The 15,976-nt window shown below is 27.0% G+C and overlaps 2 protein-coding genes across 2 annotated transcripts; one reads left to right on the forward strand and one right to left on the reverse strand.

The window, feature by feature from the left end:
• Positions 1–1,566: 1,566 nt before the first annotated feature.
• On the forward strand, positions 1,567–6,453 carry Bma-letm-1 (Calcium-binding mitochondrial protein Anon-60Da, putative; the record flags this gene model as incomplete). Its single annotated transcript, XM_001895450.1, has 14 exons — positions 1,567–1,631; positions 1,752–1,917; positions 2,157–2,489; positions 2,896–3,051; positions 3,252–3,455; positions 3,799–3,912; positions 4,070–4,205; positions 4,325–4,476; positions 4,750–4,938; positions 5,173–5,274; positions 5,367–5,551; positions 5,680–5,767; positions 5,887–5,946; positions 6,148–6,453. The coding sequence occupies 14 exons, from the start codon at positions 1,567–1,569 to the stop codon at positions 6,451–6,453; spliced, it is 2,256 nt and encodes a 751-aa protein (XP_001895485.1).
• A 1,437-nt stretch (positions 6,454–7,890) lies between these two features.
• Bm5451 (Uncharacterized protein) lies at positions 7,891–11,535 on the reverse strand (the record flags this gene model as incomplete). Its single annotated transcript, XM_043074719.1, has 8 exons — positions 7,891–7,978; positions 8,288–8,379; positions 8,483–8,557; positions 9,078–9,200; positions 9,693–9,839; positions 10,308–10,408; positions 11,009–11,093; positions 11,482–11,535. The coding sequence occupies 8 exons, from the start codon at positions 11,533–11,535 to the stop codon at positions 7,891–7,893; spliced, it is 765 nt and encodes a 254-aa protein (XP_042930653.1).
• Positions 11,536–15,976: the final 4,441 nt, after the last annotated feature.

Raw genomic sequence — 15,976 nt, forward strand, 5'->3', positions numbered from 1 at the left:
CCACTGACAGTTCTCTCGTAATCATATATGTGTATATACACATATATTACCACCGACTACCGAAGCAGATAGCGCCATGTATACCATCGTAGCAAATTAATTCTATCCGTGTCGCATAATCAACATAAAACCGTAAGTGTAAACCAACTCTCAATCAACATCTTTGATGTATCCTGTGTAACTTCCGTTGGTTTCTGACGAAAATTTCAATCTCATCGTTGTTTTTTTTTTTCTTTTAATGCATCAGAATGTTGACTGTGCTTTGCATATCATAAAGTGCTCATTACTGGGAAATATTTGGGTTACATGTTTTACTATTATTTTCTAATTTCAAATTTATTGGCAAATTTCTTCCGTTGGTTTCTGACGAAAATGCCATCACATTATCAACATTATCACTATCAAATTATCATATTATCAATATTTATTATTTAATATTCATTCATTTACTGGTAAGTTTAATGTTAACTCGTACGCTTTCTTAAGTAATGCATTTCAACGCGACTGTCATTTGCATAAATGTGGAAGATATAAACAATGGATCTGTTCGAATTGAGCACTTTAAAAATAATCACAAAATGATAGAAATAATTATAGAAAATCATAGAAAGATAGAAGTAATTAAACAACAGGAATGATTCGGGAATAGTGGAAATGATAAGATTAAACTTAGGTGAGGGGATATTTTCAACTGAGAAGATTTCACGAAATAGCTTTATGAAATATTAAAGAAAGATTGTTTCTTTGAATTTGAGTATTATGGAGATGGAAAAATAAATGATAGAATCAAGTTTCATTTTAAATCAAATGGAGTAAAACAAAAATATATCAGAAATGGTAATCGTAACTTTGTTAGCTTATGACAATTGACAACAAGCATGGTGTTAGTTTATTAAATCAGATACGTACATTCTTGTTGTTGTGACTAACTGCGGTTGATTTTTCCGGAATTTAATCCCGAAAAAATCAATTTATTGCGTTTGCTACATTCATACAAATAATATTATGCGTGATTATACTTACAAGTTGTATCAATTATGAATGACCAAATTGTGGAAGAAATTCTCAAGAAATGAGATGATTGATCGCTATGCTATATGATTATATTAACTGATAACAGCAATGTTATTAAGTTGAGAAATGATTGCTGCGATGAATATCGAATTAATTTTCAATGTAAAACTTTGAAAATTAAAGATTTGTGTTGAAAATTGTGTTTCATTTTTTAATATTGTTTTTTTTTTTTTTTTTTTCCTGTTTTTCTCTTTTCTTTTTTGTGAACTTTGTGATACGACGGTACAGTGATTACATATTATGAAGAAATGACAAGATATGAGTACTGTTGTATGCCTACTATTGAGTTGCATTGATAAAATGGAATTTAAATGAATGATGTTTGAATAATTTTTTTGCATTTATAATGCTAAACGATTTTGTTTGATAATTTATTCTATCAGAGAAGATAACTGATTAACTGCTCGATCCATCGAAATATTGTTTATGGTTTATTTCAGATATTAAGAAGTATCTGGTAACCAGGTGATCGGTACCACATTCTTGTATGATATGATATTTCGACGAGCATGTGGTCTAGCATTTTATGCATCCAAAAGGCCAATATCCACTCTCAGGTGTTATATCTGCCTTATCTTTTTTCCTGTTCTCCCAGAATAATTCATTCCAATTTTCTATGATTTTATTTTTTCAAGTTTAAAAAATGATCTAGTTAAATTTAATGGAATTTTTTTTAGGCTGAGAAGTTGTTTAGTAAGGTTTAGTGTTTATGAAACTGAGACGCGAACCTTTCACAGATCTTGTGTACAGTTTTTGTATGACAAGAGTAAACTGGAGGAAACACTGAAAAGGCTGAAAGAGCAAGCGACATTAGAGGAAAAAGAAGGGCAAGCACGTAAACAGGTTAGGATGCACTGAAATAACTTATTTTCAATATTAGCATCAGATTTCGGTGAAAATAGCTCTAATATAACGTATTCGAACAGTGACGACTTTTATAAATTTTTAATCAGGGGATCATTTAATACGGAATATGAAGAGCTACTAATGATTTTAGCAGAGATCTGAAAAAAGCTTCCGTAATCACTAGAATCTCAGGTTTGTTAATCATTTTTTCTTCTTCAAGAAATTCAGTATTGCAGATGGTAGAAAAAGCAAAGCAGCAAGTGGCTCTGGAACCTGTATACATACGATGGCCGAAAGCCTTCAAAAAAGGTTGCAAACATTACTATCATGGTTTCCGATTGTTATTTCTGGAAATGCGACTAAGTGCCAAATATTTATGGAGATTCTTGCGTAGAAAACCGCTGTTACGTCGTGAAAAACAACAGCTGGTGAGAACTCTGTCCGATGTACTACGACTGATTCCATTTTCTGCTTTCGTTATCGTACCTTTTATGGAATTTACATTACCTTTCTTCCTAAAATTATTCCCAAATATGTTGCCAAGCACATTCAAGGACGCTACTAAAGAAGTGATTGCTTTTTTATTATTACTTTATTTTATATTTTTCCTGAAAAATCGATTTGTATTTTCACATTTAGGGGATAGAATTAATTTTATCAATTATGACCTGCTGTCAATCTTTTTTGATTATATAAATGCAAAGGTATTACTGAATGTTTCAATGAACTTCAAAAAAGTAATTCATGTGTACAGTAATGGAGGTGACAAGTTTCCATATCCTTTCCTGCTCCCATTTTTTAGTAAAATGTGAACTTAATATATGGCAGATTAAAAAGCCGAAATAGTTATATTTGATTTAGGATGCAGTAGCTTTGGTGAGGCTCTTCTTGTTATGTCATAGCAATTTACTGGCAGCGTTGTCGTTACTTTATGCAACTTTCTTATGAAAAATTATTCACTCTGATGTATTGCAGGAGGAAAAATTGCGAAGAAAACTGACGGCAAAACTGGAAACAGCGAAACTACTCCAAGCTGCTATGGAAGAAATGGCTTTATATAAAAAGAAAAATGCTAAGGATGATGATAAGACAGCCAGCATTGCTGTTGAATTTGCAGAATTCATAAAGAAGGTTTGCATCCATAAAATAAATGTTATATATACTCAAATTAGAACACAAGGAATTCTTTAGCCTTATTTTAAAATTATTTTAGATAAAATTTTACAAGATATATTGTAGTTGAGAATTTTCGTTGATTATCAGAGTTTAATTGATTTAATTGATTTTCATAGAGGAGATATGGCTATGTACAAAACTGTTACAATTTTCAGGTGCGTTCAGAAGGCAGTTATGTTACCAACAAGGATCTTCTCAAGTATATTAAGTTGTTTGAAGATGAACTTACGTTGGACAATTTGCCAGCTAACACACTTCGAGCATTATGTCGTCTTTTGAATATTCAACCGTTCGGTTCACTTGAAATTATCCGATTTCAGTTATCGTTGAAATTGCGGGCTCTAAGAGCAGACGACCAGGTATTGGTGCAACAGTTTTCATCAACTTGTAATGCTATTTCTGTTTGATATCAGGGTAATTCTCTATCTGTCGATGTTTACCTTCCCGATTAACAGCACAGTCTGATATCAACTCTCATAAGATCCATGATACTGCCTCAGCTGTTTTTGTTTGTTGCTACTATGTTTGTTCAACTATTTCTAGATGTGTAATTGGAAAATTTACTTTTAGTGTTACTTTAATTTTACATGAATATGCTTGCTTTTCGGAAATTTGATTTACAGACATTTTTTTATGAATGTAATTTCTGGAAGAGAAGAGAATTTCTTATGAAAATTTTGGGTTTTTTTTATTTTCTTTTAGGAAATAGCTTTAGAAGGTGGAGTGGATACTTTAACGGTACCTGAGCTCCAGCAGGCATGCAGAGCACGTGGGATGCGTTCACTGGGAATGAGTGAAGAGCGTCTTAAAGAGCAGGTAACGATTATTTTCTTCAGTTAAATTTTGAAATTTAAAAGAGTATCTCGCCTCATTTATTTAAAAACAAACCAAAAAAAAAAAAAAAAATGTGTTTAGGATTTTTTTTTTTTCTTTTGCATTTAATGATGGTATTGAGATCTTTGATTCATTTAAGTTAAAACAATGGTTGGAGCTATCTCTTAATGATAAAGTGCCGCAATCATTATTGCTCCTATCACGCACTATATATCTGCCAGAGGATATCACATTTATGGATCGTTTGAAAGCGCTGATAACAAGTTTGCCAGATAGTAAGTTTTATTCTAAATCGAGATTCATTTTCTTTTAGAATATTATTTTCTTTCAGTAGAATTTGTGATGAACTGCTGGTTTTAGATGTTCTCAGTTTAACCGTGGTTAAAATTTTCAGATATCGCTGAGGAAACTCGTCAAAATTTGGCAGAGATTGAAGGTGATAAAGTAAGTTATGGAGCAAGGCTTCGCCTTATACAAAATATTGAGAAAGCCATCGACTCTGAAAGAAAAGCGATGGAAGAAGCTAAAAAGAAGGAAGCAGCCAAGGTTAAAAGTTTATTTCCTTTTTTTTTTTTTTTATTTCTTATATATTCTATTTAAATTCACATTATGAAATGAAGATTTTAAGTGTTGGAAAGGTGGCTAATTATTCCTCATTTCTAATGCTTGAACAAATCGAAATCGATTTTTCTCCTTGTTTGGACTATTTGATAACAGGCGCTTTAAGCTCAAATTGGTAAATCGAGCTTGATATGCGGTTTCTGTGTCTCATATTAGTTATGGATTGTCGAATAATCCTAATAAGGTTTGATTATTCAGAAAGCTGAAGAGGAAAAAATAGCGACCGAAGCAGCAAAAGCAGCAGTTAGTCCAGAAGTTGAAACCGTAGCCAAGTTTCCTGTGAAATCACCTAGCCCAGACAAAGCTTCAGTTTTGGAACTTACGCAAGCAGCAACACCCCAAGAGAAGACCATTACGGATGCAGGCAGTAAATTGCAAATTGATGAAGTAAAGATTGATGAATTGCGATCTTGAAAGCGAAGTTTAAGAAATAAAAAGAGGCAGCAATCTTTTTAATTGAAGTGTAGCAGAAATCTTTTTAACTGGAGTTGATATATATTAAGAGACATAATTTGCGTGTAAAATTATTTTATCATTCCTTGATTTTTCCCAGTATTTTTGAATGATTCTTTATATACATATATATTTTATATATGGTTTTAATCTTCAAATATTTTTTAGGAACATGTGCAGTCAATAGAAAATGTTATCCATGGTAATGCGATTTCAGAAGCAAAGTATGATATCAGAGAATTAAAAGAACAAATTAGCGAACACAATGAGGTTATTATTGTCCATTTATTTATTTGCTATTTGACAAATAATTCTATAAACACAATGTTTATGTAACAACGATTGAGGGAATTTCATTTCAGGATCTAGAAGAATTGGATTCATTTATGAAAGATCTAAAAGAGCCTAGGGGGGCTAAAATACTTCGTGCACGTGTGAACAAAATGATGAAAAAGGCGGATAAATTGTTAGAAAAGCTTGATGAAGACAAAAAAGCTATTGGTGAAATATCTGAAAGTGCTGCCGATGAGGAGAAAAAGATGAAAGAGTAAGTTTTTTGCATATTTATAGTTAAGATGTACATTAAACAATGAAAAATCACTGAATTTTGTGATTATATTCCATGGAACACTTCGATTTAATCATTTTGAATCTCATAAAATTCACTGCTTGCAGAGAAAGGTTGATGAGAGTGGAAGATCTCATAGGTAAAATGCAAACTCTACAGAAAATGAACGATGAGGACAAAGAAGAATTTCGGAAAGTATGTTTCTTTCATCTTTAAATTAAAACAGGCGAAAATCTTGACTCGGATTTGCTTGTTATTTGAATATGTATTAAGAACGATAATTGACCTTTTTGATCAAAGCCATTATTTTCCAGATATTACAAGCTCTTGATGAAGATAGTGATGGTGTAATAAATGTTAATCTTGTTTTACATGTATGTCTTTACATTTGATTTTATTTTATTCATCGTTATGAGGATAATCTATCGTAAAACCGACACTTTTTATACTTTTCACTTGGTTACTGCTGGAAATAGTGACGGAATTAATTTATAAATCAGCTTAAATATTTGATTGGTGCTGAGCTGAAAATATTAAATAAATATGTCTTTGTTAACAATGAGAATATATTGTAGGCATTGGCTTTGTTCGGAAGCCATAAAGAGCTTCGTTTAACAGCAGAGCAGATCAAAACGATTGTAGAGATGCTAAAGAAAGAGGAACATATAGAAGCGATGAAAGCATTCCTTGCAGGAACTGCACCCTATCCTCCCTCTTCTTCTTCCTCTTCAGCAGTTGCTGCTTCTGACTCTGATTTTTCGGCAGATCCGACAATGATTATCAAACAGAAGTTTTCGGTAGATCCGACAAAGACCAGTAATGAAACGCTAAAAAACCAAACACTTAATAAATTGCCGACGGACATGAAACAGAATAAATAGTCTTTACGCAAAATTGTTTAATTTATTCTGTTATTCCTATTCGTTTTCAAGTTTCATAAACGAGGATTTTTAAATTTCATTGCATATTGCAACGTATTTTAAACATATTGAGAGTTGATTTCCTCTTGTTTTTGCTAAAGTTTATTATGATAACTTGTCTGTGATAATTTATGCCGATATTAACAGCAGAACATTCTAAGAAATGATTATCGATCTCTTTACGAATTGAGTCGATGTCATTTACCATCCACAGACATACCCTATTGATTCGATATGTGTAATTCCTAGAGATAAAGCATAGAATTTAGACCATATGTCAATAATTTCTGTAAAAATGCTTTGAAATACTATTTACTAATGAAATTAATGAATATCATGGGATTGAGATTTTATTCATTTTGCTTTTTGATTTATTTATCAATTTTCAAAATCCTTCGTTGGTTTCTATGCTTCCTAATTTTTATTTCCAATATTATATACTTCATTTTTAGGTTCTCTTTGTGTATTTCAAAAATATCCACTGATTTATACTTTACTATGATGCTTAAAGTAATAATTAACAGAAGTGTATTCAACAACAGTGATTTTACTTAGGTACGGCAAGGAAATTTTTCTTGGAAATGCAGATATTGATCTAGAAATAAAAACCTATAATTCGATTTGTTGTACCGTATATATATATGAGTGTCCGAGAGAACTACATTATTTTCGGATATTATTTCAGGTCCACTTAAACTTTGAGAATGAGTAATCTCGGAATTTCTTAACAAACTGCTTATATCTCAATAACAACTTTTTTTGAAACGTTAAATTTATTTTTACTACAGATAGGATTGATTAATCTATTAAAGCTGATGTTTTCTTCAAAATTGTGTGTAATGCTAATAAGGAGAGCAAAAGAGTTAATTTTGAAATGGAAACCTTTAATGACACCAAATCCGTAAAAATATGATTTAATCTAATTTCTGTTTTAACAACAACTTGACCTCTGTGTTAACCAGTGTCATACTTTCTTATTTATCCTAAGTTTTTTTTCTGAACCTATTTTCTGACCACTAGTATTCATTAAATTAATAGCTTCATTTTGATCTCTTTCTCCTGTCTTCCAATTTTTTAAACTAAAAAATTTTGGAGGGAAAGGAAATCCTTCTTCTGAAACTTTTTTTTTAATTTAAACTGCATTTTTTGTCCATAGATGATAAATTCGCAACATATTTATCTAAAAATTCTATCATTGTTATTCTCTATCATATTGCTCTATCATTGTTATCTTTATGATTGATATATTTGCATATATTAATAGATCATATATTACCTAATAATTCCTAGAAAAATTATCAGTTCATCTACATACTTCGGTAAAATATGAAAACTTGTAAACTTTTAAATTATCGTATTTTACACCATTTTAATAAACATTTAATTCATTACAAATGTTCACATTAATGTTCCTTCTGATGATTTCCGTGAATGTGATTGAGCGTAATGATTCCTTTCAGCATTTGTCGTTGTTGTTGTTATCAACCTAAAATGAATTAAGAATGATTTGAATTGATTAGCTAGAATTATCATGAAATAAAAAGATCTGGTTATTAATAGATAGAAATTTATTAATTAATTGGTGGAAAATAGAATTATTAGTAGATAAAAATGAAAATATTAACTCCGAAGTTATAAAATCATTCTTTTTCTTTTTTAATTAAGCACAGCTAATTATCTTTTTTTTTTCATATTTTAAAAATTTAGTTTTATAAAGAAGTAATTGTTATTCTTAAGAACGAATAATATAATTATTACATATATGTTTAAAATTTTTATAATTAACTTAAATAACCTTTTTGGTTCAACTTTTTGAAATGCGCTACTATGTTTTTCATTCTTTTCATAGAGAAGTCGTTCAATTAAAAGATTTTTATCAGCCAGTTCCTATAACAATTAATTAATTAGTTTACTTACCCATTAAACAAAGAAAGACAGAGAAGAGTGATAAAAATTATATTAATTTAGAGAAGTATTACGTAGAACGAACCTGACATAATTTAATATTTTGTCTTCGATAGTATTGGCTATGATCATCACTCGGTTGTGGCATTTGTGTCTTTATCTTAAATAACACAATAATTTAATTCAATTAATTAATCGTATTATTTTATTTGAATAGCGTATAATATATAAACATGAAAATAATGTACTGTTTACTATTGAAAGTTTAATAAAATTTCATCAAGAATTTTTCTCAATTTAAATAAAAATACAATTTAATTAGTTTGGAGAAGAATGAATCAATTTCAAAGAATGAATGATAAAATTTTAAATCTGTAGTTGAGATTTTAAGAATTGAATATTTGCTTGGCGCCTAATTTAAGCGTTGTTGGCGTAAATGATATACTCATGTAAGGAAAAATGCTAACCCGTAACTTTTTCAGGATTAAATTCAGTTTTTTTCCTTTAATTATAAATTTTTTATATAATTTTTTTTGATATATATAATAAATTAAATATTAATTCACTAACTGTTAATGTCAACATCTCATTGCTAACGGTAATTTATATAAATCCGATTTAGTTAAAATCAATTTCAGACTGTATTACTAATCCGGAAAATGTGAGCAATATACCGGAACCTGTAAATTAGAATGCGTTGGGAATGAATGTTCACTGCTTTCCATCAGTGATATTATTCGTCTATTCAGTTCGGCAATATGAGCACGAAGATAATTCAGTTTTTCTTCGTGCACAGCTCCATCCTGTAATTAATGTATTTAGTTAATTAGCAAACAAGGTAATGAGGAGTAAACAATGTACAAATGAACTAATGATGAATGAACAAATAAGAAGTATGCATGTCAAAAAATTTGATATTTCCAAAGGTCCTTGAAAAGTTAAAAAGATTAACAAAGGAACGGAAATAAATACTACCGGAAAAATTGTCAGTTTCAAAACTACTTCAAATTCGTTTTACAATATTGAAGAATGCATGCTATTTTTAACAAATTAATTTAAAAAAAGAAAAATTATATTTAATTGTAGAATGGAAAATAAGCAAAAAAAAAAAAAAAAAAATGACAAAGTTCAATTTTTGCTTTCATTTTAGCTGCGAATAAATAAGTTCTGTTTTTTCTGACAGTTTTTAATAAAGAAATATTTCAAACAAAAAAAGACTTAAGAAATGAAAAATGGAAAGATTTGTTATAAAATGAAAACTAATTACTGAATAGAAATAATGATGAATTGCTAACCACAGGTGATAATCCACGATCTAATAAATTGCTTCGCTTTTCCACACTTTTCAAACGTTCACAGTACCAAGCAGTTAAACGTTTTGCATTTTCTAAGCCACGATTAATTATTGCTTTTTCTTCTTCTAAATAACCCTCATATTTCCACTGAAAATTTCCATTATCGTACAATATTAGTAGTAATCGTAATAATAATAATAATAATAATCCTAATATCACCAATAATAATAATAAATAATTAATAAAATAATTAATAATAATGGATGCTCTAATTATACATAATAATAAATTTTTGAAATTGATCTTAGTATACAAATATAAAAACATACTGTATATGAATTATAGAGATTTTCAAATTTCATACTAATTATTTAAACCGGAGTAGTAAAATATTCACTGTGTGGAAGAATATATAACCAAAGATAATAATTGTTTCCTTTAACAAAAATTGTTCTTATAAATGAATAAGTGATTTTGTATTTGGCAGTTTTTGTACTTTTAGTAAAATTCCATACTCATTGCTAATTGATCATTGCGCTCAATTAAGTTATAATTTCAATTATAGAAAATTTTTTTCCTTTAAAATATTTCTAGAAAAATAGGAGTATAGCAAACCATATTAGGTGATTCATGAATAAGTTGACAACTAGTTGACAGTGACGAACATGGTGAAATATGTGAATCACGCCATCTGATGTCAGTCATCCCAGATGAGGCTAAATTTATGATCGCATTTTAGAAATTTTGAACTATATACAATTAGTACTGGAGCTATATATAAGCTATTTAAAAAATGAGACATAAAAAAAATGTAAGTAAATGTTGGTTGATTATAAAATCAAATTTGCATTTTAATTTTTTTATATATTGTTGTTTCAGGAGTTGCTTATTTTAAATTATTTAAAAGTTACTTGTTTTAAATTATTATGTCAATGATTCGATTTCAAAATTTAGATCAAATCTAAACAGTATTTTTTCTTTTTTTTTTTTTTTTTTTGCAAATTCTTAATACTTCATTATTGTTTGGTAAGTGGGAATAATTTCATTAGTAATGGTAATGGTTAATAATATTTAGAAGAAATATATTCCGCTTTTTCTGACTTTAATTTCATTTGTTGCTTATTTTATTTTTTATTTTTTATTTTTTTTTTTAGTCTTTTGTTTTAGGAAAAATGCAATTATTATTTATTACTTCGGCGCAAAACTGAATAAACCAATTAGTTTACTTTTTGTTTCACAAGACATTACGTTACCTTTTTAAAAAATACTTTCCAATTAAATTTAATAAATCAAGAGAAAAAAGAGAAATATCTTACTAAGTGAGGAGGCATATAAATTAGCTGTACTCAACGGTCGATATCGTATAAACTTTTGTTGTTGCTTTTCTTGAATATCTTTTAACTAAAAAAAGGAAAACTAATTTTGCTTTTTTTTGTGTTCTAAAATATTCCTTCAATCAAATTATAAATATTATCAAAAAAGAAAGGAATAATAATAATAATGGATTATGCTAAACTAACAATGTAAGAGTAAAACCATTTATCAATGAAATAAAGTCATACAAAATTTAATATTAAAATTTTTTAATAAGTTTTAGAAATTTAAAGGAAGAGAAAATTTTGAATAATTCAATTACCAGAAAGAAAAAATTTTTAATATTTAAAGTTAACAAAAAAAAAAATTGTTTAAATAAATAACAAAATTTTATTGTTTCTAAAGAAAAAAAAACTGTTTAATTTTAAAATTCCATTACAGAATGTAATGAAAAAATTAAATAAACTTTTAAAACCTTTTTAGGTCTCATAATTACACCACAATTATCATTGCTATCCATTGCATTCATATTCCAATTTTTATTTGCTACTGCTAAATTTGAATTTATGTGTTAACTGTTGAATGCATTCCATTTAAATCCATTAATATTCCATTACATCTTCTCACGTAGCTATAAAATAGTTTATCACTAATGGTATCAGAATAGAGAAATCTCTTTTTGTTAATTAAATTAATTAATTAAAGAAATAATTAAAGAAACACATACACTCGTACTAAAATTATTAATTCTTAAACAGAAAAATTTAACTGATTAAAATCCAATTTTTCACTGCTAATCGTTGCTTAGCATCCATACAATATCAATATTATGCGTAAAGTAAGAGTGTTGCTACTGAATTAATAAGCTGATAATTTTAGGTTTCAGATTTGGATTTAATCAAATTTGAATTTAGGTTTCAGATCAGATTTGAGGTTATGAATAACAAAGAAGCGTGTTGCTGGAATAATTATCAGATATATTAATTAGAACTAAATGGCAAACATATAAGCAACGTAATAATAATTGAAAATAATTAAAAAAGAATGAATTTTTGCTGAAAAAAAATAGTAACGAGTATAATTATGGTATAAAATTTAAAATATAAAAATGTCAAATTGATTAAAATCATCTAATGAATGCAGGATGTAATCAAAATACCAAAAAATTTTCCATCAAAATATTTGATAAATTAATTTAAAATAATTTGTAGCTAATATTACTATTTTCTTTCTCAATTTTCAAATTGTTGCATATTATATTGATTATCTGAAGGCAATTGATTAAATCAAATTTCGAACAAATTGTATATTAACAATTTTTTGATCATTCTGTATAATGATAGTAATAACATAGCAATAATACTAGTAATGATAATATAGATAATAATAATAAACATTCAATAATGGTAGCACTGGTAATATTATTGCTAATTATTTCAAAATTTAATTAATAATAAATTAAGCATAATTAATGCTATTATTATAAAAAAGAAAAATAAAACCGATTAATAACATATCAATAATTAAAACAAATACAGCCAATATCAGATTAAATTCAATTAAATTACAGTCAGTATCAGATTAAAGAATTTAATGAATTTTTACGAAGTATCAGATTAAATATTAAGTATAATGAAATTTCATATATATATGAAGCTGATATTTAATAATAGAAACTAAATGAACAATGAATAAAGACGAAGTATTTGGTTGACAAAATTTGTCATAGAATGATCACCCATCACTGCTTCTCATTATCAAGGTCACTGATTATATAATGCAACAATCAGATCAACTATTTCTCCCTCCCTCTCTCTCTCTCTTCCTTGTGATGACGACAGATCATATATATTAATACTAACATCAATAATGCAATTTTGATATATTATATATCAAAATTTAATATATATTTCTTAAATATATTTCGAACTTTGTCATTTTACATATAACACGGTTATTACGTATAAACTTTTTTTTTCCTTTAAATAAAATAAAAATGTTCTTTTCATTAAAAAACATAGAAAAAAATAATAATATTAAATAAGATAATTAAATGTTTTCTTTTTTCTTTTTTTATAGAACATTTCTAAATTATGTGAAAATATGAAGTAGAAATATTAAGGAAAAAGATTTTTTGAATTGTTAAATTTCAGTTTGCTTCCCTTTTTCTTCATTAATGTAGTTATTATATTTTAAATGTTCGCTTTTTCATGAATATATTTGATATCAAATATATCGAACATAATTAAATTGTCAATAATTTAGATTAAACGATTGCTACTGATTGGCCTTGATTTACAATAAAAATTTTTTCAAAATTTTTAATAATATTTCCATTGTAAATGTATAAACAATCATTATGATTAATTAGTGCTCATAGTAGTAATTAGTTACGATGGTCAATGATGAATGGCATTTATTATAATTTAAAAACAATGCAAAAAATGTGAACCTATTATAAAATAACTTTAAATTAAATTTGAAAGGTTGTTTTATGATAGATAAAAAGGATGTAAATAATTGACAACAGCAAAAAATATGATATATGCAATTTTTTTTTTTTTTTTTTACAAATAATACGGCAATTTTTTGATAAGCAAATAACAATGTGAAGGGAAAGAATTAAAGTGAAAAGATATTAATCGTAAAACTACACACATGGGAAAGAAATATTTGAAGAAAAAATTTTTGATATGACTCATCGGATAGTATCGATATGAATCGAATTTATATCATTGAATATTTAATTGTCTGATTAAATGAATGATTTAGTTGTTGGTTAGTTCATTAGTTTTATTGTTGTATTAGAACTGCTATATTAAAATGGATAATTTATAATAAATAATTAGACTAAGAATGCATTTATTCATAAATTGCATTTCAATAGGAAAATTAATATGAGAGTATTAAAATAGGAGGAAAGTTTTAAATGATAAAGATAATTTTTGTTTTCTATTAAAAAAATATACAATAGCTGTTTTAATTTGATTAAATTACTAATAAAAATATATAATTATTTATTGGTTTATTGATATACATTAAGCTAATTGGAAATATATCAAATTATCAGATGTATATATAGAGATTTATTCAGACCCTAATAGCAAACATATAAAAATTCAAATGTAAATTGTTGTTTAAAAAAAATGATTTGAGCGAAAAATATGGAAATGTAAGTTGATGGAGTGTAATAAGCAGAGTAAATATGTATATTGAAGGGAAAATGAGCAAATTATTTGTGTGCAAATAAATGTGATAAAAAATGTATTTGGTAGGTAACATGACATTCCATAAAAATAGCGCATATTGGTATGAATCATTTATTTTTTTTAATAAAAAAGGACAATTTGCAATGAAGTATTTTTGTTAAAATAATTATTAATTTTATATTAAGATACTATATGTCTATAGTTTAGTTTAATTAAATCACTTAAACAAAAAGAAAAACTGATAATAATGATAAATAAATACACATTTAAAAAAAAAAAAACAAACAAACAAATATGAAACATTTAATTATGAAAACTAAATTAACTAGTGAAATATTTTAATTTCTACAAAATATACTTGACAAAATAATGATCATCTTTCAAATATCATTCAAAAAATTTCAAAAAATATTTTATAGAGTTTGTAAAACATTTAATATCGAATAAAATGATGAAATAATTTCTTACTTATCACTCGAATAAGTTTGCTTTTTCTCTACAAAGTTTGTCATAAGTAATTGAATTGAAAAGCACTAAACAAAATAAATGATAAGATTGTATTGAAATAAATGTTCAAAACAGAAAACAAATAGAATTTCAAAATTTTTTTATAAATGTCAAATTAAAATTTGCATATTTCATTCAGTAAACAATTAATGATACTTCAACGGTACTTTAAATGAAAAGGTGTACAGAACAGTAGTGGATTTTCAATTTCAACAAATACTTTACTGTTTACCTATTTGACTAGCATTAAATCTCATCCTTGTTCTTATACATCTTTAACCTTAACCGTTAAATATTTATCTAAACATCAACAGCAGTAGCAAACAACAACAACAACAACAACACCAACAGCAACAAAGACACAATTATCAACAGCATCATTAATAAAGAACGCAATCAACAACAACAGCAAGAACAAACGTCAACAGCTACAACCACCACCATCACCACCAACAAAACAAACAGCAACAACAGTAAACAACAACAATCTTCTTTTTAATAAACATTATATGAATATAGTAACTTATTATTAGAGTTAACCTATATTTCTTCGCATATTCACAAACCACTATAAATTGATCTTTTTTTTTTTTTTCATATGTAAACAGATATGTACAACAAATAGTGTACACTCATAACAGTCTATACACATACACATACACACACAGACATACATATATGTAAAAGACACACAAACAAACATGTTTGCGCCAATTTTGTCATCGGTAGGTGACAAGCTGGGGTTATTCAGGAAGACGAAGTATTCGATGAACCAACTGATATGCATTTGTTGCTGATGGCAATGAGTAGTGATTATTTGAATGAAATGATGCGTATATTAGAGGAAATGGGTTTTCATTACAAATATACAACAAAATTTGCATAACAGAATAGTTCATAGACGGAAATAATTTATTTGATTTATCACTGAATAATTGTTGCATTTTACTGTGGATTTTTTACATGCACAAATGTTTACATAAATAAATAATGATAGAAATTAAAAAGTTATCATTATAATTACATAATCATATCATTATTTCTCTACATTTGCATTATTAATTTGTATATTGAATTATTTTTATTAGCTGTTCCTATGCATTTTATTAAATGTTCATATAATTAATAAACAAATAATAAAAAATAAAGAGTTATCATTATAATTAAACACATCATTATTTCTCTATATTCGCGCAATTAATTCGTATATTCGTATAATTATTTGAAACTAAAATGTTTATTTAAAAAAAGAAA

This window comes from Brugia malayi, assembly GCF_000002995.4.
Source record: "Brugia malayi strain FR3 genome assembly, contig: Bm_v4_ChrX_scaffold_001, whole genome shotgun sequence".
In the NCBI taxonomy this organism is placed as follows: domain Eukaryota; kingdom Metazoa; phylum Nematoda; class Chromadorea; order Rhabditida; family Onchocercidae; genus Brugia; species Brugia malayi.